This window comes from Astyanax mexicanus, chromosome 22 (genome assembly GCF_023375975.1).
Source record: "Astyanax mexicanus isolate ESR-SI-001 chromosome 22, AstMex3_surface, whole genome shotgun sequence".
Lineage (NCBI taxonomy): Eukaryota > Metazoa > Chordata > Actinopteri > Characiformes > Acestrorhamphidae > Astyanax > Astyanax mexicanus.
The window spans coordinates 11,682,915-11,709,403 of record NC_064429.1 but is presented as its reverse complement, the minus strand read 5'-3'; the positions used below and the strand labels follow the sequence as shown (position 1 = coordinate 11,709,403).

The window sequence follows — 26,489 nt, the reverse complement described above, 5'->3', positions numbered from 1 at the left end:
TTGTCTTGTTTTCATCACAGAGTTTATTAATGATCATACAGGTATAAATGCAGTAGAGTGGAGCTCTGTGATTGGCTGTGCGTTTGTGTTAAAAAGGCCAGAGAGGGATGACCCGCAACTCCTCAAGCTCCGCCCCACGCCGCTCTCAGTAACCCCATAATAATCAAGTATAATAATAATAATAATAATAATAATAATAACTACCTACAAACAAGGAAATGCACCCCAGGATTCACTCCTCCTGCCCAGACCTGGACTTGGGTCAGTGCAACATGTTAAAGTTGTAAGGCAAAATTTAAAAACAGGAAATTTGGGTATAAAACTGTATTAGTTATTTTTAACCACTTTGTTTATTTAAAAAAATAAATCTATTCTTATTAGATTTTTTAAATTTTCTTGTTTTTTTTTCTGCCCCTCAGAATTTTGCAATTAACTATTAATAATGTATTAATTAGTGTCAAATAATAAGTAGTTGAGACATTTTGTTACAAGTACTGTTAATTAATGTACCTTTCATGTAAAGTGATTCAAATTAATTTTACTCCATTTTCCTAATTTCCTAAAGATCTAATTTTGTGTTTTGCAACAAATAAAATAAATTGAATTACACTATTAGATTGTTGTTCTTGTAGAAGACTGTTGAAGATGCAAAATGTACCTATGAGAAAACAGAAACTAAAAAATGTAACTACAAAATTGTAGCAATAGATACAAACCCACTTCTTTTCTATACTCAATGGAAAATGTAAATAACCATTCACATCAAATTTTCTGTTTCAGAATTTAGCCTTAAATGGTCAAAAATTATAAAAATAGACAAAAGTTACACTAAATGATTTACCACTTTTTCCCTATGATACTATAATATTATATAAAAAAAAGCATCATTAACCAAAAACGTTTTTTACTTTCTATCCAGTTAGCACCAAAACAGCACCACGCGGCTCAGTAACACAGCAAACACACCGCCATTCACACACCGATACGCACACACTGATCCTCACACACTGATCCTCACACACTGATCCTCACACACTGATTTACCGTGTAATAAAGGAGATAAACCGCAGTGCAGTGTGTCAGTGTATCAGTTCAGATATGATATTAATGTTCATTATGACCTAAAATACCTTTTTTAAAGTTGGGAAGGTAAAGTGATAAAGAGGAACCTTAACAGAAAAGATTCACATTGTTCTTCTAAAACTCTGTATGATCAGAATATCAATATTCAACATCATTAACACTCAATCAATCAATGTGTGAAAACATGCTGAGTTATGAATGTGGTACATTTGATAAAACAAACAAAAAAAGCACCAGTAGAAACATCATTAAGCACCGACAGGTTTACCCTGGTTTTAGACGGTGGCCCTTCCCAGCAGGCCAAGTGTCAATTTAACATCAGATAAATGTTTAAACTTCCTGCTGAATTTTGTTTGGAAATAAGAATCAAGTTAATGTCAAAAACACAACATTGTGCAGATGTTGAATTATGGCTGGAAAGGAAATTAAAGTTCATATTAAAACATTACAGAATTGTGGCTGGAAATGAAAACGTATTATGAAGATCTGACTGTTGACTGTTGTCATGGTTTTAATCAGTCAGTGGAGCTCCTGTGTTTTCCACTGCCAAGATAGCAATACTCCAGAAATCTGGTGAGAAAATAGACTAGCAGTGGGGTGTAAGATAGCAATGAGCACCATGAGTCCTGTACAGCCTCTCAGGTGAGAAACTGAAACTTTTCTGTATGTAAATGAGTGCAGGAGGAAACCGGGGGTTCACTACAGCACACAAAGGCAGCATGAGGGTCCAGTAAACAACAGATTTGTTTGTTTGTTTGTTTGAGAGTCTCTGATTGGCTCTGTTGCTCAGGTGTCTGGATGAGCTCAGGTTACGTCATGCAGGTGAGGCAGCACTGTCTGCGGATGGAGCGAAGAACACAGCGGCCGAGCAGCTTCAGCTTAGCACAGAAACGAGAGGACATACTGTTCCTCTTACACACTGCAATATCTGCACACACACACAAAACAAATAAACACACACAAAACTTTAAATCATAACAATAATCATATAAAACACTCATCATTAAACTAATAAATGCATCCTGGAGGAAGTGTGGGACTGTGAGGTTCTTCAGAAGGAAGATAAAAGTTAAATTAATTCGGATAATATTCATTGATCTGCACATACAGAAGTAGTGTGTAATGCATGTGTAAGTTCTTAATGTTCCTCCTGTGATAATCCATCCCATAATAACTCCAGTATTCTCTATACACAGTAGCTGCAGATTGGGTGGTAGGGGTATAGGAGTGTTGATAGAGCGTCCAATAGAAACACATCCCACACATTTTCTATAATCAGGGATTATAGATCTGGACCTTTTGGGATGGATTATCACAGGAGGAACATTCAGTAATCTTTATGTATAAACTGTGTGTATGAGATCAGGTGCCCTATATTTTACTATACTATACTATATCCTAGCTATTAATCGTGCATCATGCAGCTTGATTTAGGGTGTGTCAGTGTGTCTTCAATGAACGTCTGACTGTTGACTGTGGTCAGGGTTCAAATCAGTCAGTGGTGCAGCTGGTTTGCAGGGTGTAAGATAGGGCCGCAGGTGTGGGAACAGTAAACAGAGTATCAGTCAGTGTTAAGAACCCGTGAGGAATTGTACCTGGATCAGTTCTGCACTCCTGCAGGCTGCACTTGCGGACACTCTCCGGTTTACTGTTTTTCGGACACAGTTCGCTCTCCTCCTCCTCCCCCGACTCCTCGTTCACACACTTCACCCCTCGCTTCTGTACACCTCCATCACCACAGCTCACAGAGCACTGATACACACATACACACACACATACACACACACACAGATTAATACTAACTTACTGGTTGTCACAGCTGGTTTAAGGAGAACCTACCCACTTCCTATGTCCACTGTTATATCAGATAATAACTGCACACCACTAGAGAGAGCCTGTGAGTGAGTAAACCTCCACTTGGCCTGGATATTCCTTCAATTTTGTAAAGTAGAATGAAGCATTTTGCTATAAAGGCAAAGAAAACGCACCTATTAACCTCCTATTTCCTGGCGTCCACATGTGTGGACATCACATTTTGGGTTGTCTAGACCACACAACACTAAATGTCGTTCTACAAGGTCCTGGTGTCCACTTATGAGGCCATTATACTGTCACCTAGTGGTGGCAGAAGAGTTTAATACGTTACAGTTTCGATTTAGTTCAAAAATTTAAATGAACAGTAAATACAGTAAATGTTTATGTTTTTACTTTATGTCTTCATGTTGAAGCAGCTCTTCAAATGATCCATATTGCTTAAAGGAGCAAAACTGTTGTTTCTACTTTTACTTTTAAATGTTTTGCACATCATTACTAATTGCGACTTTATTGTGTTCTATCGACATATAAAACTAAAGTCCTCATATGTGGACATAATTTTTCTCAGAAACTACATTATATTAACAGATCATTCTTTGTGAGCACAGAGCTGTAATACTGACCTCCTGCCAGGGGGCGGCGCTCCAGGCTGTGCAGGGCTGGAGGTTACAGGGGGCGGAGCTGTTGGGCCGAAGCTCTGCGTTACAGCGGTCGTCCTCCGGACAGAACACCACCCTGCCCATCACACCTCCACCACAGCTTTTAGAGCACTGACACACACACATACGCACAATTTAAGAATTTGTAAGACTTTTTTTTATCACTTTCAGACTAAATAACGACCATTTTCACCCATAACAAAACGGCACAAAACTAAACACCAGCGCGAATGTGTAGCCAAGATCTGAATGGATGTCTTATAATATATTATATTAGCCCGATAATGCTAATTACCACAGCTATGAACAAAACATTCTCTGCTTCTCCATGTTGTTTACACACTAAGCACGGTATGTGCTGCGTTCACTGCTCACAGTTGCATGACTCCATTTACTACTTGTAAATCTGTGCTGCTTGTTCCATTAAAAACACTGTGTTTAAAAGCACAGCGATAACTGTTCAGTGTTCTGTGTTAGAACAGCTTCACACTGCACAGATACACAGATATACACACTGGAACACAGAATCTTCTTACTATATTTACTTCTCGCTCCCGCACCACACAGCTCTGACCAATCAGAGGAGACTCTGATGTGCTCGAGTGGTTTATTGGTGCACATTTTGGTGCATTTAGGTTTTTATGTCTGTGTGAAACCAAACCAAACCAAACAGAGGGAGAAACTGAAGCTCCAAATAAAAAAACTCATCAACTGATCCGGATCATAGAAACTTTCAGTTTCTACAGGTATAAAAGCGCTCTTAAATGATACAGGTGTTTGTGGGGGGTAAGATAGAGCCCTGTGTGTTACAGTAAGAGAGTGGTGGTGAGTACCTGTGCCCAGGGGAGGTGCGCCCACTGCAGGCAGGGCTGGGTACTGCAGGGCAGAGTGCGGGGGGGCCGGGGGGACAGAGCCTGGCAGTGAAACGGCCTCAGCCCCCGCCCGGTCTGAGCGTCCACACACTGCACCTCCCTCTGCTTCACACCACCAGAACAACCTTCCGGACACTGCACACACACACACACCATATACACACACACCATACACACACACACCATACATCAACAATGCTGTCAAGTTCATCAAGGCAGCTTTTCATAATTCTCATAAGACTATACTGATTAATAAGGTGTTGCATTGATTGATTTGCATCTTTGCTTCTCTATTAAACTGATTTAGATTGTATTTGGTATTTATACCATTACAATGAGAGCTACTGTATATAGTACACCTGAGTAGTTGATAGACAATTAATCTAAATCAACATTACAAAAAATACTCTTGCTTAACTTTATAAATATTTTCTTCCTTTTTTACTGTTCCCTAAAAAACACACTACATATGTTTCTCTTTATACTACTTATACTATTATTATATCATCCACTATTCTCACTTTTTATTTAGTACATCAAACTACTTTATCATAATACTATATCAATACAGGCATATTTAGTTTTTATTTAGTTTACATAACCAACAGTATCCTTATTCTTTAAACATTTTAAAAATGTATTTATTAGTTTACAGTTACATGTTATTAATAATACTTTAATGTAAACATATATTTTAAATACAAATTCAATATATGATAAAAATGTGACTGTATCTGTTAAACACTATTTAATAATATAAATAAATGCAGTAGTGTAGTAGTGTGTGCAGTGATTTGGCGCCCTCTAGTGGTGATCTCTGACTGTGCACCAGATTGTAGTTCTACACTGGTTCAGTATACGAATGAGCCGAGTGACCAGATCTGCTATGTGTGTTTCTGTGTGTGTAGTGGGTGTGTATAGTGTGTGTGAGTATAGTGTGTGTGTATATAGTGTGTGTGTGTGTGTGTTCACCCTGCTCCAGTTGGAGGTGTGCCAGGCAGGGCAGGGTTTGAGGTTGCAGTGTTGAGCCGGTTCAGGTTTCTGTTCGGTCCTGCAGTCAGAGTCCAGCCCAGAACTACACCAGACCCTCCTCCAAACTGCACCCAGACCACAGCTCACCGAGCACTGACACACACACACACGCACACACGCACACACGTCACAATCTGCGATGCTAGTTTTTAAAATTATTATTATTACTTTTCATATTTTCAGCAGTTGTTACTATAGTATATAATCCTATAAATTAAATGAATGATGTAGGACTGATTTAACCTGAATGGGAGGGGCTAAACTGCTTTATAGACTGAATGGGAGGGGCTAAACTGCTGTACTGACTGAATGGGAGGGGCTAAACTTCCGTATAGACTGAATGGGAGGGGCTAAACTGATGTATAGACTGGGTGGGAGGGGCGAAACTGCAGTATAGCCTGGATGGGAGGGGCAAAACTGCTATATAGACTGAATGGGAGTGGCTAAACTGCTGTAAACTAAATGTGAGAGGCTGAAATGCTGTAGAGTGAATGAAAGGGGGTAAACTCTTGTATAGACTAAATGGGAGGGGCTTAACTAAAAATAAATGGATAAATGGGTGGGGCTAATCTTCTGTAAATTCAATGGGCGGAGCTAAGCTTCTGTATCCTAAATTCATGAATGGGCGGGGCTAAGCTGCTGTAGGCCTTAAATGTAAACGTGAATGTAATCAGTGTCACATCCATACCTTACTCCACTTGCCCACTACCCAGAATGCCGTTGTGTTGGCGGCAGCACCTCCTGGAGTGTGTGTGAGGGATTTATGATGCTTGGCGTTGCTGGCGCTCCTCGGTGTGTGTGTGGTCTTCTTCAGCTTTGTGTGTGTGTTCCGCTGCTCCGTCTTCTTTGAGTGTGTGCGTGAGGTGGGTGTGGTGATGGGCAGAGCTCTGTGGGTTGCCGTGGCAGCCCGTGAGCGTGTGTGTGCTGTTTTAGTGCAGTCTGGCTTTGTTGTGGTGAGGGCAGTGTGTGTGGGAGCAGCATGGCCAGCTGCAGGGGGCGTGGTCTGGGGTTGGGGGGTGGTTGCTGTGGTCTGGGGTTGGGGGGTGGTTGCTGTGGTTTCGTCCGGCTCTGTTGTGGTCGGTGGAGTGTGTGTGGGAGTTCCGGCAGGCGGTGAGACGGTAAACACTGCGTCTCTCTCCTCAGCGCCGTCCTCCTCCACGATGTAGTCGTACCCCGGGGTGTACCCGGTGCCCCCGCCCGGCGGGACCGGCCCGGCGCTGCCCTCCTCCTCCTCACTCAGCCCAGGGGAGACCTGCAGGATTCAACAACCACAAATACAACATCAGCTTTAATATAAACTGTAGAGCTGAATTTAATTATTATTTAATATTCTACAAATCTGTCAATTATTTTTTTTTTAAGATTAGTCAATGTGTCAGTAAATATTTCTGCCATGCCCTTTATCTCAGATTCCTGATGGCATGGATCCTGTTCCTGTGAATGTCATCATGTAGTCTTTATTACATTTATTACAAAAATTAAATTACACAAATCAATTAAATACCACAATTTAAAGTGCAAGAAACAAATTAACTTTAAAGGCCCTCTTATAGTGATCTATAGGCAGCTGGACTTAGGGCATATCAGTGTGTCTTTGCTATTGTAACGACAGGAAAAGTACACCTTGAGCGGCTCGAAACACATAAAAGTCATGTACTAATTCTCTTATTAAATTATGGGTGGGGTTAATTTTTTTTAAACTTTTGCCATTCCCTTTAACTTGCCACACCCACATTTAATGCAGGAGACCCCGCCCACTTATCCCACAGCTCAGTGCAGCGTTCTTTAGCATCATTGTAAGTCGATACGAGTTCCCGTCCTATAGAAGCAGATAATAACCATGAGTCTATTGGCTCGTGGGTTTAAAGCCTCCAGTGCTGATCTGAATTAATCCTGATCTCATTAACGCTCTTGTGGCTGAAAGCAATTAAATCCTCACAGTAATGTTCCAGAATCTAGTAGAAAGTTTAATAGAGACTGTAGAGACAGTTACTCCAACAAAAGCAGGAGAAACTCTTATTATATCCTTAATTTCAGAATAAACAATGAATGTGTGTGTGTATGTAAATGAGCTGTACCGTGGTGTGTGTGTGTTCCTCAGCGCTGCTGTTCTTCACCAGGATAAAATCTCGGTCGTCCTCGTGGAACACGTCCGGCGGCGGTGTGTGTGTGGGGGCGGTGTGTGTGTGGTCGTGGTGGGTCGGGGGCTCGGTGGTGGGCGGTGGGGTTTTGGGGGTGGGTCTCCGAGGCTGTGGGCGGGGCTTGTGGGTGGAGGAGCAGCTCTGCAGGTTGCAGAAGGTGGTGGAGCGGGGCCGGGCCGCGGGGTCGCAGGGGGCCTGGGGTTCAGTGCTGCACTTCACCATACGGGACTTCACCCCCCCACCACAACTCAGAGAGCACTGCGGGACAGACGCACACTCAGCACACAATATACTGACAAATACATCTACAATACAATACAAAACATATACAATACAGTTACATATTAAAGCGATAGTTTACCTAAAACATTAAATTACCGTATTTCTCCTTTACCAAACCAAACGTACTGGATCTATAACAGACTAACAGAGTTTTTACTGATATATTTATAGATAACAGGATTTATAGATATTATAAATATAAACACAGATAGATTTAATATTTATAAAGCATGATCCCTACTAATGATGGTTCACATCAGGCACAATCACTTAGCTCCAGTGTTTTACTAAATAAACAAATTCTGCTTTACTAGTGATCTCCCCCTATCACTAGTAAAACAGCAAGACCTACTGTACTCTCTCTCTCTCTCTCTCTCTCTCTGACTCTGGCTGCTGATGTTAGGACAGTATGATGGATGTTAGGTCTCTCCTAATTCAGTGATCTCACCTGGCTCCAGTTCCCGGTGGTCCAGTCTGTCCCGCAGGTGATGTCTCTGTTGCAGGGGACGGCCGGTTTGGGTTTGGGGAGGTGTTTACAGTCTCCGGGGTGCAGCACCCGCTCCTCTCCACCCACCGTCCGCACACACAGAACCGTACGCTTCCTCACACCGTCCGGCCCGCAGGATGCCGAGCACTGCTGCCATCCTCCCACCCACCACCTGGGGGCGACATTTCATTTAGGACTAATAAAAACTTCATATTAATAATAATAATAATTTAAAAGTTGTTTTCTAACAAGGCTAGAGGGAAACACCTGGCAGGACAGTCGATGTTCTTACACCTGCGGTGTCCGTCATCCGGCCGAGTGTTAGGGTCACACAGTGCCTCGTCCACCACACCCACCCCCGCCTCGAAACAGCGCACCGGCTGCTGCTGCTCACCTGAACCAGAGAGCAAGGTCACCACACGGCACGGCATCATTACATCACTCACACAGATTCATCTAAAGCTGTGATTAATATATTTATTAAAGATCCACTAAACCCTAAACCATATTTTTTCATTCATAGTACAGCTCAGTCCAATCATCTCTCCCTCCTGCCCCGCTTCTAAACCCATACATCACCCAGTCCCCAAACTAACCCTCCTTTAATTTCTTAAACTGTGTGCAGTCTAAGCTTAGTTCCTCTGCTGGAGTTTAAACCTGCAGATGTGAAATCAGGTGTAGTTCTCCACCTTGCCCACAGGTGGCGCTGCAGTCGGTCCAGGCTCCATATTTCCAGCTGTATTCAGGCTCCAGCAGCTCGTTACCCGTCTGCCGGTTCTTCTTCACCGTGTACTCGAACCGCACGCCCGGGTTCGGCTCCTGGAAAAGCAGCTGCACAGAAGAACATTATAATATTAATATTAGTACTTCAGATTTCTGCTCTTAATAAAATAAAGCACACATAGGAAATGGAATTAGAAAACGTACAAAATCTGTATTTATCAAAAATATTATTTTAGAAATTAATCATTTATTCTGATGGTTAAATATGACTTGTATGCACCTGCACTACGATTGGCTGTGTGGTGGGTCCAGGTGATGTGAGGTTCTCCAGGTTGCCGTGGCGGTCGTAGAAGAATGTAGCTCCGCCCACTCTGTACTCTCCGTTCCATTGGATGATGTAATTGCCGTTGAGGAAGTAATCCTCTGATTCGGCCGCTCGCACCGCCAGGAAGTTCCCCGCCTCCTCCACCTCCTCAATATAGATATCCCTCGCCCCCTCCGGGATCACCATCATATCCACGTAACCTGCACACACACACACACACACACACAGTGTAGAAGTTTAGTTCACACTAAACAACAAATGTGTGCAGCTAATAAACAATATAATAAACCAGATCTGTGTGTTTGTGTGTGTGTGTGTGTGTGTACCGTATCCGTCTCTCTCGGTATAACTGTCCTTCAGTGTCTCACAGCTGGATCCATCACCCAAACACACCCCACACCGATCCTCCTCCGCCCTCGAATCTATCCCATAATCACAGCCCACCGCCTGCACACACACACACACACACACACACACACACACATATTTCACATATTATACATCTGTAAAACACATTAATGATAAAATAAGCATGCAAATATTCATATAAAATAGTTGAAACATATTTTTCATATATAATTAATTATTTTAGGCAGTAAATGAATGAATGAATATTTACTGTATAAACACGCATATATTTATTTTGTTTCCATTTATTTATAGTAACCTTTACATACATACCTTTTATACCTAACATAACTAATTATATATGATTTATTTTATTAAATTATTTAAATATTATTTAATTAAAAATCAAGTTCTATATTATATTATTTTATTTTATTTATTTATTTTTATTCATTAAGCAGCACTAGAAACACACACACACCGCTGTTTGGTGTAAGACAGTCACACTACCTTGCACACACCATTGATGCAGATGCTCCTGCTGTTGTTGTTAAAGCAGGGCGTCCCGTCAGTTACGGCGTCCAGCATCTTCTCTGAGAAGTCCTCGCTAACCGGCCGGCAGTGCAGCTCACAGGGGTGACCTGGGGGTGGAGCCAAGGACCACAGAGACCATGTTAGTTTGGGAGAGCAGAACAGCAGTGTTTGCTGAGTTATGTGGTTAGTGGTGTTTGTTAGCTGTACTGTGTTGCTGTGCTAATAGCTACTCACTGTATTTCTGTATATTACTACTCACTGTATATCACTATATGCTCTGCTTAACTCAGATTCTGCTTCCTTTGTACCGTTGCTACGGTTCTTTTCAGTTTCAGGTTTCAAAAACTGTAAAAGCACTTGGGTGCTGACAGAGCTTTTCAGGTGCAGTTTAACTTGATTTATTGGCAAGATAATTACTAAAGCTATTAACTAACACAATTTGTGCTGCTGATACATTGATTAATTACACTGAAACACACACTAGTCCTGAACACAGGACCTTTTTCATGTATTTAATTTATGTAATGAGCCGCACACAGTACAGTGCACAGCTCTGTTGTTCCATCTAGTGTTTAAACGCGAAACTGCAGCTTCCTGTGAAGAGAAGGTCCTACAGTGATCCTCTCCCAGAGCTGCTGTAATCCTTAACTCCCAAGGATGATTTATTATTATATCAAATAATTTCCTATTTGGATGAAAATGGTCATATACCAACCAACACAAAGCCGATTGATTTTTCGATGATCTCCGGACTGAAGGGTTAAAGAGCAGCATGCCCTCTACTGTTCTATCTGGAGCTGATCTGTTTTTGGAGATGTTTACACTCTATAAACTCCAAACCAGTTGTTTACACACACACATCACACAGAGAATTCCCTGTTTCTGGTGTTTGTGTGGAACGGTTGGAGCAGTTCGGCCCAATTACAGCTTCTATTCTCAGTTCCTGAAACTCTCTCAGAACCTCTGAATCTCCTGCAGTGTGAGCTGCAGCCAGAGCAGCTATTCCAGGACTTCAGTGTTTACAGCAGCTCTACGAGAGCTCCACCACTAAACCCACAGAGCTCAGACCAGTACAGCTCACCACTCCCCACTCACAACTCCCCACTGACAACTCACCACTCACAACTCACCATTCCCCACTCACAACTCACCACTCACAACCAGCACAACCATCAGAACTGAGGTTCTAACGTCTATATTTAATATAACAAGAGTCCTCCTACTGTTCTGCATTTATATCTGTGTGTGCGTGTGTGGTGTGTGTGTGTGTGTGTGTGGTTTGAATCATGTGTTTAGACATTATCTCCTACATGATGAAGCTGCAGGGTGAACACACACCACCCTTCCACCTCAAACCCACAACTAATTACAGCTGATCTCCTCAATCAGATCACTATCACAAATCACACACACACACACACACACACACACACTTACTCACACTCTCAGCAGGAGGGGGAAATCATTCTATATTTTACAATATAACAATAAATATACAATATTATTGAATGTATGTAATCTGTGATGTGGAGATGAATGTGATATATAATGTGAAGTGTGATTTGAAGGGTTATGAGGTGTTTGATGAAATGGATGGTGGTAGTATGACAGGTAATGTAAGGTGTAATTAGTAATGTGATTTGTGGTGTAATGGTAATGTGATGAGTGATGTGATATCGGTGGGATCGGTGATGTGGTGTGTAATAATTATTTGCGTTATGTTGTCATGTGATGGGTGGTTAAGGAATGTTACTGGTGCTGGAGACGGGGATCCACTGGTAGAGCTGGTTTTGATACGGGACCGTGTCGAACTCGCTGCACTGCATGTCCCGAAACGAGGGGAGTTTCTGAACACAGGGCAGAATATTACAGATCCTGTAGCGCCTACGCTCCCCCGTACAGTACCTCCCCCCAAATGCCGGCCTGAGAGACAGACAGACAGAGAGACAGACAGACAGACAGAGCGACACAGAGAGAGAGGCAGTTATATATACATAGTTATAAATTATTTTGTACAGAGCATGCTGGGTTGTGTTACTTGCGTAAACACATGGAGAGTCAGTGATGTAGGCGGAGTCATACTTGGGCTGGTCACACTCCCTCTCTGCTGATTGGACGCCGGAACCACAGGTGCGAGAGCAGTGAGACCAGGTGCTCCATTGGCCCCAACCGCCGTTTACTGTCTCAGGTAACTTCCCCACGATCACACACTCACCTGAGATACACCACTGACACACACACACACACACACACACACATACACATACACACACACATTCATGGATCAGAAAAGTTAACACTGCCTGCTGCTGGAGTTTAGAGTACAGACATGTTTTATTAATATTTAAACATCCCCGTACATATAAACTCTCCCATTATGCAAAGACGCAAACACAAGGAGGGTTCCTCCTCTGATTGATGTGAAATCAGACTCCACCCCTTTTCCAACTGCCACCAATCACTGCATCATCTCCAGACATCATCACAGAGGTACTGTACTCACCCACAGAGAGCATGATCCGGGATTCTAACTGCACTGGAACGTCTTGTACAGTGTTTATAAAGCCTTTATAAAGTGTTTATGACCGTGTGTGTGTGAGGTGTCTCACCTTGCCCGGGCCACACCTGGTTCCATCGATAGGTGCGTCCAGTTTAGAGCGACATGATCCATTCACCGAGCACCACAGGATCTGACACACGTTCTGCCAACAACACAGAGACACACCTTAGATCCACTGCAGGGAATCCTCACAGCCCACTGAAATATACAGGGGTTGGAGAATGAAACTGAAACACCTGTCATCATTTTAGTGTGGGATTTTAGGTTTCATGGCTAAATTGGAGCAGCCTGGTGGCCAATCTTCATTAATTGCACATTGCACCAGTAAGAGCAGAGTGTGAAGGTTCAATTAGCAGGGTAAGAGCACGGTTCTGCTCTAAATATTGCAATGAACACAACATTATGTGGGACATACCAGAGTTCAAAAGAGGACAAATTGTTGGTGCACGTCTTGCTGGAGCATCTGTGACCAAGACAGCAAGACTTTGTGAAGCATCAAGAGCCACGGTATCCAGGGTAATGTCAGCATACCACCAAGAAGTACGAACCACATCCAACAGGATTAACTGTGGACGCTGTAAGAGGAAGCTGTCTGAAAGGGATGTTCGGGTGCTAACCCGGATTGTATCCAAAAAACATAAAACCACGGCTGATCAAATCACGCAGAATTCAATGTGCACCTCAACTCTCCTGTTTCCACCAGAACTGTCCGTCACCAAAATAAATTATTGTGCTCTAAAACCAGGTGTTTCAGTTTCCAGTTTCATTGTCCGACTCCTGTATAGTATAATTGAGATGGAAATCAAGAATTTAAAAGAAGAGTATGTTTTTAGTGTAACTGCTACAGATAAAGAAGGAGACAGATGTTCTGATTGATTCTAAAGGTTCTCTTACATCCACCTCCGAGCAGAAGGTGGCGTTAGAGCCATACTGCATCTGGCACTGATGCTGCTGAGTGTAGCGGACCCCCGGCGCCACCAGAGCCGCGGTCAGATCCTTCTTAGATGGACGATCGTCTAGACAAAAACCCCAACCTCGACTAACAGAGAGAGAGACAGAGAGAGAGAGAGATTTTTAGCATACCAGTGTTTTTTGAATATACAAGGCTAAGATTGTCGCTGACATTTTATTTCTTGTAAAAGTTTATAAATATGGGAAATACATATACATATTGTACATATACAATATATACACATATTTATTACACTATAATAATTAGTGGGCTTATGGGACAAATGCGATTGTAAAAACACACAGAAAAGTGTGTGTGTGTGTAAGAGTGTGTGTGTGTGTGTGTGTGTGTGTACTCACTCAAGGAAGCGTGTGATGTACTCTTTGCTGCAGGAGGACCAGGTGAGGGGGGCGGAGTCATACTGAAGCTGTCGGGACATGATGAAGGGGTGTCTCCCATCCTGCTCACAGTCGTTCCCCTGACCATCATGCTGGATACCAAAACTACACACACACACATTAATATATATACAAAATATATTTATATATATATATATATATATATATATATATATATATATATATATATATATATATATATATATGTATACATAGATTAAATAACGTAGAAAAAGTATTGAAAGACCTGTTTATTCAAGGGTATTATTAAGAGTTTTTGTTATAATAATGAGTGTTATTTAAAGTAGCTGATTGCTGTGTTCGTTAGCAGCGGTGTGCACTAACACTAGGGCGTGTAGTGTACGTGATCAGTGGTGAACCTGTGTCCAAGCTCATGAGCGATGGTGAACGCCACGGGCAGACCTGAGTCCTCATTAATGTTGCAGGATCTGTGCGGCTGACACATTCCTGACAGGTGAGACAGACCCAGCGTCTCACACGGCTCGTTCCTACCTGCACACAGGTCCTTCCTGCACACACACACAAAACACACACACACACACACATCTGTTAGTGAATAATCTCAATGAAACTTAATTCTTGATTTTAATGTAAGAGTGTAAGTGTGTGTGTGTGTGTGTGTGTGTGTGTGTGGTAGGTATCACCTTGTAATGAGCACAGCTACGTCGTGGTGTGCGGGGTGTGTGTCACTCTGAGGGTTCAGGTTCTTCTGCCAACTGCAGAAACTGTTCAGAGTAGAATCTGCGTGATGAACGATCTTCAACCCTTTCTGAACACACACACACACACACACACACACACACATTTAAAAAATATATAAATTTACCAACTTTATTCATATACTCTAAATCATGAATCATGTGAATCACAAATCTAAAATGTTAATTCTGAAAATTAAACTGAATCATTCAAACTATGAATCAAACTGAGACCATTTGATTCACTCAATCTGAATCACTAAATCATAAATAAAAAGGAGTTGAAGAATCACCTGAATCATGAATCAAACAGAGGCAAGTTTAACCAAACACTTTGAATCATGTAATAAAAATGTAATTAAAACAACTTAAATACAAATTAGAGATAAACCTCATTCAAATAATACAAATTTAATCATTATTTAATCTAATCTAATTAACTAAATTATTAATCTAACAGAGCCCGTCTAAACCATATATTCTGAATCAATAATCAAACTAATTAATCTGAATTAACTCAACCTCTTGAATCAAACAGAGCCCATTTTTACTATACACTCTGAATCAAGCAGAGCCCACTTAAATCATTAAATATGAATCATTTATAACACTGAATCAACTGAATCATGAATCAAATGAAGCCCTTTTAAACCATGCACTATGATAAAATAATGAAACAGAATAAACTGAATCATCAGTCAAAAACATTTATATTGTCTATTATAATGAAAATAGCTGAATCATCAATGAAACTGAGTCATGAATCATTCTCTGTGAATCATTATTGAATCATGAATCAGTCTGGGTTTGATGTGAGTAAAGTTACTGCTGGGAGCAATAATCTCAGAATCAGAACACAGTTTCTCAATTTTCCCACAGAAAGCATGCACACACACACACACACACACACACACACACACACATACTCACACACTCACACACACACACACACACACTCACACACACACACACATGCTGATGATGTGATGGGTGGGGTGGTTTAATGCTTTAGTATGTTAGTAGTTGGGCTGAGATGAAGACATGCTGATTAAAGTGATTATAATTTAAAGGGGGGTGTTTACGAGTTTTGAGCTGAGATTTTAAGTGAGCCGGAATAAAGTCTGTCCTCAGGTTTTATTTACAGCACTGTGACCACAAACATAAAATTAAAAACAGAATAAACAGAGTCGCTGTGCCCTGACTGACCCTCAGCTTTACTGCACAGCATCCTTTACAATACACACAATACACACACAATACATACACAATATACGCACAATACACACATAATATACACGTTAAATGCTTAGTTTTTTTAAAACAGCAAATACAATAGTATATTTTAGATTTTAAAGGAATAATTAGGGTAAACAAGAGGATAAATAAATAATAAATGTAGGGTGTTTGCTAATTTATGAAGCGAATCAGGAATTGTTATCTTTAGATCAATAAATGAATCATGACTCTGTTCGTACCTCCTCTCCCTGCAGTAGAATCAGGCGCACGAGGATGATGTGGATGGCGTTACCGATACTGGCATCATGGAAAACGCCTGCCACCTGCAGTTAAACACACACACACACACACACAATGTAAAACAAGTAATTAAGTAATCTCATAAAAACAAAGAAATATAATCATATTCTCATATAACACTCTAAATCATGAATCAAGCACAATAAACCTGAATCATTTTTTACCTGAATCATGAATCAAATCAATTAAACACCCTGAACCGTGAATCAAAGTGTGTAAATGTGAATCGTGCATTCTGAATTATGAATCAGACCGTGTCAGTCTAAAGCATACACCCTGAATATTAAATCAAACAAAAAAATCAGAATCATATACTCTGAATCATGAATCATACAGAGATTGCAAATCATATAATCTAAATCAACAACCAAAATACATCTTGAATCATGAAGACTTTGTCTGTGTCATATATTAAAAGAACTCATATATACACTCAGAATTATGAATCAAACTAAGTGATTCACACCGAGTGAATCTGAATCATACACTCGGAATTATGATTCAAACTGAGTGAATCTAATTCCTTCAGGCTGAAGAGTGATTTACACTGGGTGAATCTGAACTATGCACTCTGAATTATGATTTAAACTGTACACTAAGTCATGAATCAACTTGAAGCTGTCTGAATTGCCCATTCAGAGTCTGAATCATACACTCTGAATCATGAATCAACTTGAAGCCGTCTGAATTGCCCATTCAGAGTCTGAATCATACACTCAGAATCATGAATCAGCTTGATGCAGTCTAAATTATACACTTTTCATTATGAATTAAAAAGATTCATTCTGAATGGTAAGTTCTGAATCAGGACTCACCATGTTCATGATGGTGAAGATGTAGCTCTCCACATTGTTGTTGCCGTGGTACTGCAGCAGTTTGGAGTCCGCCACCACCATGGTCTCCACCCAGCGCTCCGTACTGACCGAGCGGCGGGACATCCGCCTGCGACCGGCCCCGCCCCCCTGCTCTTGCTCCCATACCTCCCTGTCCTGCTCCACCTGCACTGCCACGCCATCTGTACCAAAACACACACACCAAACACACACACACACACACACACACACACACACATGCTTTAAATTTAACTAAAAGTCAGCTTGTGGAGTGTGTGTCTAAGTGTGTGTACATGTGCTGCTGGTGGGCGGAGTCTGACAAAATATCTGTAAATCACTATAAAACACAGGATCATTACACAAAGTTGAGGGGGTGTGTCCAGATTCCCAGCTGCTGTGTGGAGGGTGTGTGTAGTAGGGGTGGGCGATATTATGGCCCTTAAATAATATCACCAAATTTTAGGGTAATTTTGTGATAACAATATTTTTGATGATATGACAAAACAATGAATTAAAAAATGTATATATTTCAAGAATACACTACTGCATCAAAATTAATATTAAATCTTTTGGCAATATTACTGCATATCATATGATAAATGGAATCTCTAACTGAGATTTCAACCAGATTTTAACAGAAATCAATGATCCAACATGTGATGATACTAATAATGCTCTCGATACTGTATATCCAGCACTGAAGTAAATAAATGATACTGGACATATATAATCTGTATGTAGATTAGATACTATTTAATTGGAAATAAGAACAGTGTAAATTTTCTTTTTAGTACAAATAACAAAAAAGATTACCCATACAACCATATTTCAGGGTATTTTCGCGATAGAGATATTTTAAAATATCACCGATATTATTGCATGTAATATGATATGACATCCCTACTGTGTACACACACTTAATAAGAAAATATCTATATTGTCATGTGTATCACATTATTTAGTTTTGCAAATACTGTATTGATTTTTTTTAAAACACAGTATTGATTTTTAATTATTAGTTTACATGTAAATATTGGTGTCAGAAGTGTTTCAAATAGTGTCGTGTTTAAACTCAGTCCACTAGATACTGTAGTGGTTGTGTCTGCTCGATCCCACTGTTCTTATTGGATAAATAGCAAACCTAACAAACGTAACAGTGTGTTTTTTATGCAAAATATATTTTTTCTAAAATATGAATTAAATAATTGCAATATATCACGATATCTTGAATTGTGAACCAAATAAACATTCCTACGCTTAATTGTGTCTTTCTGTCTGAACCACACAGTGTACACACAAACACACACTTCAGCACACCTACACACACACTGTGCACACACACACACACACAGCCCGGTGTGTAACAGAGTCAGACACCAGTGTAAAAGCTCCTGACCTCTGACCCCGCAGGCAGGGGTGTTTGTGTGTGCGCTGCGTCGGGCTCGGGGGCTTCTCCAGGTGGAATTCCGGTAGATGACATGTGGATGGTGGGGGTCTGCGTCTGTCGGGGTGTGTCCGCGTACCGGCTCGATCAGAAACACTCCGGCAGGAAGAGTCAGCAGACCCGTCTGAAACACACCATAGCATTAGCGTTAGCTTTAGCATCGGTTATTAGTTCATTTATTATTGTGTTATAACATTATTAATATTCTTTATCTTCATGATTTTCATCAGTAACAGTAATAGTAGGAATTCCACTTTATGATTAAGATATTCACAGATAAACAGCCATTGTGCTCAATAAAGCATCTCACGATACGATATTATTACGATACATTGTCCATGATAATGATATTGTTATGATACTGTGATTCAGTGATACTCGATATATCACAATACAATTCTTTACAATACTTCACAGCATCTGTGTTAAAGCAATTATGGATTAACTGGTTTAGTTTCAAAGAATTGAACAAACCAATATTCTTCACCACAGGTTTATTAACACTATTCATTTGATTATAGCGCCACCATGTGGAGTAATGAAGCAGTAAATTCAGAAAGTCTAATTGGGGGGAAAGCGCCTATGTTTCAATAAAAATATCTATATTTGACATCATGTATCGATAATTAATATATCACTACCAAAAAAAACTATACAATATAACGCAATGTTGATATACATTGTCCCACACATATATGTATTTATTTAAACGGTGTACTAATTTATTATTATTTTCCCCCTATTTTTAGTTTCTTATCTAATGTCCTTTTATATTGTTAATGCTTCGTCTCCCTTAATGTACTTCTGAGGTAAAATAAAGGTGAATTGATTGATTGATTGATTGATTGAGTGATTGATTGATTGATAGATAAAAATAACCATTCAAATTGTTGAAATAATACTTTAATGAACTATAAACTAAACATCACTAGTGAAGATGTTCTGACTTGTATGTGTGTGTGTGTGTGTGTGTATGCGTGGCATGCTTATATATTCTCACTGCTGATTACCCAGCAATCCATCACTCTGCCTTAACAAGTCTTACACACACACACAAACACACACACACACACACTCGCTCGCGTGCACACTCAGACAGACAGACACACTCGCGTGCATACACACACTCAAAAGACACTAAAGCTCAAACAAACTTAAGCAATGCACACATACATGCACATACAGGACCCCACCCGTCCCACCACTGCTGCACTCACACACACTGCTGCACACACACATTGCTGCTCAAAAAAACACACACACATTGCTGCACACACACACTGCTGCAGGGGGAACGCTGTGCAGTGTGTTGTGGAAATGTTGCTGTTTTTTACTTGCTTTTATCATCCTCATAAATCACCACTTTACTAGTGTGTGTGTGGAAGTGTGTGAGTGTGTGTGTGCATCAGAAGATTCTTCAATTACCTCGAAACACATTCTGCAGCTTAGTCTTATCACACTCAGTGTGTGTGTGTGTGTGTGTGTGTGTGTGTGTGTATGAGGAACTCCAGCTGTTTCTTTGGAAGTGTAAAAATGAGTTCAAATCCCAGAATGCATCACTATATGAACTCATTCACCACTGCCAAACACATCAGTCCCCAAACATGTTTAGTTGCGTAGCATTTACACTCCCTAACACACACACACACACACACACTTCTAACACACAAACATACTCCCTAACACACACACACATACACTCTCTCAAACACACACTCTTAAACACACACACACACACACATACTCAATAATACAAACACACTAACCTGCACAGGCAGTCTGCTCACCATTGCTGTGATGTCACAACTGTTAGCAGTCTTACATATTAGCCGCGTGCACCAGGCTTAGCGTACAGTTGGTACACTAGCAGTGGGCACTGGTCTTATTAGCACTACGTTTAGCAGCTCTATAAGATGCTATTCTAAATATATGTTTAATTAGTAGAAAAAATATATAATAAGCACTACATTAAGACTACTGTAGCTTGTGCCTATGTGTATCCTCCTGAAATAATCAGTCAATTCAGAATTAAGCTGGTTATTAATATGTTTCTGATCAGGTTTGATGGTTTAGTTGGTAAACCAGCAGGACTCAGGCTCTCTGTGCTCAACCAGCTTCACCACCCTGCTACCCACACCAACCAGCCAACCAGTATAACCAAACTGACCAAACTATTCAACCAGCCTGACCACGCTGGTTCATTAGTAAAACCAATCTAGCCAAACTGGTCAACTACTAGGACCAGCTTAATGACCAGCTTCACAAATTTGATCATGTTAATTACATGACTACAGAAGGTCCAATAACCTTGTTGATCCGCACCACATGATGCTACCAACCCCATGTTTCATGGAGCTGGGATGCGCTGTTAAAGAGCAAGCTGTTACAGTGAAATGGGTCACAGTCCAAAATATTAGTGTTATTGGTAATCCAGGCGATTCTGATCACTTACAGCTGGTGTGTGTTTGTTTACTAGAGTGTCTGTTTTACTCTCTCTTTCTCTCTCTCTCTCTTTTTCTCTTTGTCTCTGTCTCCGTTTCTCTGTCTGTCTCTCTCTCTCTCTCCTCTGCATACAGAAGGAATACAGAAGCCATGTGTGGAGGAGGTAGATGGGGGATGCATATGTGTGTGTGTGTGTGTTCTCCCTTTCCCCAGTTCCTGTCTTCAGCCTAAAGGTAAAGTAGATAACTCTCTCTCTCTCTCTCTCTCTCTCTCTCTCTCTCTCTCACACACACACACACACTCAGCCAGTAGGGGTCTGTTTTAATATCCTGGTGAACTCAGTTATCTCCTGCATTAATAAAAATCTGCTGGAATGTGATATAAAGCATTTCTGACCCGTTAAACCAGAGAAACTGTGTAAAAATCTGACTACTGACACAGACACAGTTCCCATGATCATGTGATATCATATCATTAATCTATTAATGCAGTTACACGTAACGTAATGTTGCAAAACGTGACCATAGTGCACAAGAGTGAGTATATGTGTCTGTTACACACTGCATGTCATGCTATTAATACACATTAATATGTGATGTGTGAATAACATAATGTAATTGTTGTTGTGTAAACAAAGCCATGTGAATAAACCAAAACAATTATATGAATACATATGACACCACGGAAAGTCAATTTGTGGAATGATTATGACATGATTAAAACTTTGTGATTAAAAATACATGTGATTTTGACATGAGAGACTCAAGTGATCAATGCTCTGCAAACACATACAAACACACACACACACAAACACACACAGTGTCCTGCTCTGAAATGTAACCTGAGTGCTGTCTTATAAACACTGCTGGCGTGTTTAACCTTCTGCGGCAGCACCGCTGTAAACACTGCTTTATACAATACTGTGTGTGTGTGTGTGTGTGTGTTTCTGTGTGTGTGTGTGTGTGTGTGTGTGTTTCTGTGGGTGTGTGTGTGTGTGTTTCTGTGGGTGTGTGTGTGTACTAATTGTGTTGTCCTGATTAGAGGAATGATTATAGGGGAATAAGGAGGATAATAAATCTGATTTGGGAGATTATTATTATTATTATTATAACAGAGTGTGAACAGACCCCACAGTGTTAGAGCGGCCTGAGCCTGTGCTCTACTGACCCAAATACAAACACACACACACAGACACACACACACACACACACACACTCACGCTAGCATGAACAAACATACTCGTATTGAACCCTAATAATAGACTGTATCTATCACTTTTCTTTATATGATGATTGTCCAACATATCAACAGTATATATGAAGGGACAAATTAGTAGGCGGAGCCTGTAGAAGAGAGAGATAGAGAGAGAGAGAAAGGGAATTACACAGTATAAGTAAGGGTCTCTCACTCTCAGACTCATTTCTCCAGTGAGTTAAGTCTTTAAGACAGACGTTAATGATGCAGAGTGTGTGTGTGTGTGTGTGTGTGTGTGTGTGTGTGTGTGTGTGTGTTTTGTTAGTGCAGGAGGATAATATGAGAGCATGTAGGAGTTGGTGTTGATTGACAGGTGGGCGTGTCTCCAGGGAAACACATTCCTGCTACCAATGACCCACAACACACACACACACTCACACACACTCACACACACACACACACACACACACACACACACACTACCTACAGCAGAGTCACTCCAGCACACAATTTAAGGCTTTTGAGGTGTGATGAGGCTGAATCTGATTCTTTTTTTCTATACCAATTTTGTGTTCCACCTTAAATATCCTCAGGGTAACTGCTGCTCAGTTTAAGGTGGAATAGAGAATTGGAATAAGAGAGTAGACTTTTGCTGAAGATAAAAAACAAACAGACTGATCGACTACATTTAAACACATCTAGAGCCAAACACACACACACACACACACACACACACACACACACACTTTCTCTTTGTCATGTTTTCCAGAGTGACTCATGCTTGTTCACACAAATACACTGCTTACTCTCTCCTCTGTCAGTGAATCTCTCTCTCTCTCTGTGTCTTTCTCTCTGTCTGTCTCTCCATATATAGTGTATTTTGCAATATCTGCTGATTCTGCAGTAACTTAACCCTGTGTGTGTGTGTGTGTGTGTGTGTGTGTGTGGTGCGTACGTGTACACCTCCTCTGTGAAAGGAGGAAGGGCAGCTGAGAGATGCACCATGGGGTTCACATACACACACCCCCCCCCACACACACACACGTACTCACTGACTGACTGTGTGTTTGTTCAGTGTGTGTGCTGTGGAGCTGTGCTGGGAGTTGCTGGGTGGGCGGTCTCTGTGATGCTAATGAGGGGGATGCTAATTACGTACTTCCCTGTCCCCATAATTAACCTGCACTAATTAGAGTTTACTTTGCTTAACTGATGTTTTCAGTTTAGTTGTGGCTAACTTATGATCACTGTTCAAATGCTAATTATCCAGATTTAGTACCATGTATTCGCTATTTAGTGGTGGCTAAGCTAAGCTACTTAGGTATATGCTAACTATACAGCCTTGCTACCTTGTACATACTATCCAGTTGTGGCTAGCCTATGCTAATTTAGCAAATGCTAATTATCCAGATTTACTACCATTTATACACTACTTAGTGGTGGCTAACCTACTCTACTTATGAATATGCTAATAATGCAGCCTTGCTACCTTGAATATGCTACTCAATTGACGCTAACCTATGCTAAATTAAGCAAATGCTAATTAAACAGATTTAGTACCATTTATACGCTATTTAGTGGTGGCTAAGCTATGATACTTAGGGATATGCTAACTATACAGCCTTGCCACCTTGTACATGCTATCCAGTTGTGGCTAGCCAATGCTAATTTAGCAAATGCTAGTTATACATATTTACTACCATGTATATGCTACTAAGTGGTGGCTAAGCTACACTACTTAGGAATATGCTACTAATGAGGCCTTGCTATCATGTACATGCTATCCAGTTGTTGCTAACCTATGCTAATTTAGCAATTTTTTTACAGATTTACTTCCATGTATAAGCTTGTTAAACATGCTATTTACACAGTGCTACTTCCATACACTATCTGTCACGTCAAGGCTAATTTGTGCTAATTAGTGATTTGTTAACTAACAATCACTAACAAACAAATGTTAACGATATGCTAATAAACAAATGCTAATGAGCTGTATGTGAATGGGGTCAATGAGGTCAACACTGCACACTGCAGTTCCACTCACCAGGCCGAGGCAGGTGCTGATGGCGGCGGTGCCCCGCGTGTGCCCGTCTGTTACTGTGCCCAGCAGGTGGCAGGTGTTCTCGGTGCACCGCTCGGTCCTGTTCTTGGCTCCGCCCCCTCGCGTCTCCACCAGGTGATCCTGTGCCAGCAGGTGAGGGTTCAGGGTGAGGTTGAGGAGGAGTGGGCGCTCTTCGTGCTGCAGCCGGTAAAAGACTCGCGCCCCTACAGCCGGACGCTGCGCCAGCACGTGAGACAGGAACCGCCCGGCACCGTCCACCCGCTCCGGCCGGACCACCGAGACGTGAGAGTGAGACCTGATAAAGAGTTCTGCAGGAGAACCGGGAGAACCAGAGCGTGAACACTTTAACACAAACTGAATAATTTAAAATGTGCAAAAAATACAAAGATTTACAAAAACTTTAAATTAAAACACTTAACATTTTTCAACAATGCAACACCAACAAATGCCAAAAAAATTATTTACCAAATGAAAGGTTTACATATCATGCAAACATGCACATTATGTTAAAGCTGTAAAAGGTTCCAAACTTTTTATCAAAATTAGTAAAAAGAAAAAAAAATGATTATGCATAAGCCAACCACATCATAGCCACTTTAGCTTACTTTAGCTTAGCCGCTGTGTTCTTTTAAGTTCTACCAAACAAGTAGAAAAAAGTGCTACCTAGCGGCTCTGTGCATTCACACACTCGCAGTTTTTAATGTGTTCATGTGTTTTTAACGATTATTCTGTTTTTCTCTGGTGGATTATGTAATCTAAGTTTACTGGAAAGGCAACACTGTGTAATAAAATCCACAGAAAAACCAAGCTAACACATTAGTGCCCATTCCATCAGTAGAGGAGGAAATAAACATTGAACTTACAAATAGCATATCACATTTCTATTAAAACGGCTTGTGGTACAGATATTTAAATAGTTTAGCTACATAGGTAATAAAGATATTACAAAAGTTTTTAAAAAATGCAACAGTTTCAGATGTTTTTAAACTGTAAATATTTGTGAATGTCTGAAATCCTGCAAAACTTTGCACAACTTTCTCTGCATGCTAAAGCTGCACACACACACACTCAAACACACACACACACACACACACACGCATACACACATGCATACACACACACATACACACATGCATACACACACACATACACACTCACATACACACATGCATGCACACACACACTTTCTCTCCGGGAAGCCGGGTTCCCCGCGCGTGCAGTGTTTGGGTTCGCGTGTTCCTGGCAGTGTGTATGCGTGTGTGTGTGTGTGTGTGTGTGTGTGCGTGCATTAGTATTGGTACCCACCCTGCTCCCGGTCTGGCAAAGCGCTGTCCGTCTCCGCGCGCGCGACGTTGCTGCAGGCCAACACGAGCATGAGGAGCGCGAGAGACATAGCGGATCAGCGGAGGAGAGAGAGAGAACTAAACAACAGAGAGAGAGAGAGAGAGAGAGAGAGAGAGAGAGAGGAGGGGAGGAGTGAGACCAGCACAAGCAGAGAAGGAGTGGGGGGGGAGAAAAAAGAGAGAGAGAGCAGCTCGTGTTTCAGAAAGAGAGTAAACTGTAGAAAAGCATAAAGTGAATCATAAATCTTTTTTTACTCCTTCCTCCTGCATCGTTTGGCGTGGTGGTCTGGAAATGAGGTGTTCAGGTAAATCCTCAGGTGTGTTTTCAGGTGTGTTCAGGTAAATCTTCAGGTGTGTTCAGGTAAATTTAAAAAAGTACTGCTATCTTGGCTACGGATAACTGACTGATTTAAACCCTGACAACAGTCACCAGTCAGAGGTTCATTACTATCTTGGTAACGCAGGAGCGCAGCTGGCACACACAAACCAATTATCTGTAAATGTTTCGCCTACACCAACCTGATCACATTATTAACTAAACTAAATGTGTCCAGATAACATTATCTATTAAAGTATCACATACAAATAGTTTCTTTTTTGGTAATAATTAGCTTACTAGCTGAGGAAGCTGTGTCTCTAAGTGTAGATAGTGTTAGCTGTGCAGCTAGCAGGGCAGAACCACATAATGTAGAAGGGATATAGAGTCAC

At 41.0% G+C, this 26,489-nt stretch overlaps 1 protein-coding gene across 2 annotated transcripts; it reads right to left on the bottom strand.

Annotated features, from left to right (window-relative positions):
• adamts12 (ADAM metallopeptidase with thrombospondin type 1 motif, 12) lies at positions 1 to 25,889 on the bottom strand. 2 transcript variants are annotated; one of them, XM_049470483.1, is made up of 25 exons: positions 25,744 to 25,888; positions 24,421 to 24,746; positions 18,696 to 18,867; positions 17,282 to 17,481; positions 16,406 to 16,489; positions 14,877 to 15,001; positions 14,592 to 14,741; positions 14,173 to 14,316; positions 13,756 to 13,900; positions 12,911 to 13,003; positions 12,384 to 12,529; positions 12,055 to 12,224; positions 10,278 to 10,408; positions 9,746 to 9,866; positions 9,375 to 9,619; positions 9,061 to 9,202; positions 8,639 to 8,765; positions 8,333 to 8,543; positions 7,540 to 7,860; positions 6,150 to 6,713; positions 5,402 to 5,554; positions 4,391 to 4,564; positions 3,522 to 3,668; positions 2,679 to 2,835; positions 1 to 2,011 (listed from the first exon to the last, which is right to left on the bottom strand). In XM_049470483.1, the coding sequence occupies exons 1-25, from the start codon at positions 25,829 to 25,831 to the stop codon at positions 1,893 to 1,895; spliced, it is 4,455 nt and encodes a 1,484-aa protein (XP_049326440.1). In that variant the 5' UTR covers positions 25,832 to 25,888; the 3' UTR covers positions 1 to 1,892. The 2 variants fall into 2 exon arrangements, with proteins under 2 accessions (XP_049326440.1, XP_049326441.1); XM_049470484.1 differs by lacking the exon at positions 5,402 to 5,554 and having other exon boundaries at positions 25,744 to 25,889.
• Positions 25,890 to 26,489: the final 600 nt, after the last annotated feature.

What these genes read in the sequence shown, in the direction of transcription:
- adamts12 (XM_049470483.1), bottom strand. Translation starts at nt 25,831, where the DNA reads ATGTCTCTCGCGCTCCTCATGCTCGTGTTGGCCTGCAGCAACGTCGCG. An exon ending in CAGCGCCACCTGTGGGCAAG is followed by an intron (nt 8,766 to 9,060) that starts GTGGAGAACTAC and finishes TCTCTGGTTCAG; the next exon opens with GTGAGCAGCAGCAGCCGGTG. An exon ending in ACACCTCCAACTGGAGCAGG is followed by an intron (nt 4,565 to 5,401) that starts GTGAACACACAC and finishes GTGTGTGTGCAG; the next exon opens with TGTCCGGAAGGTTGTTCTGG.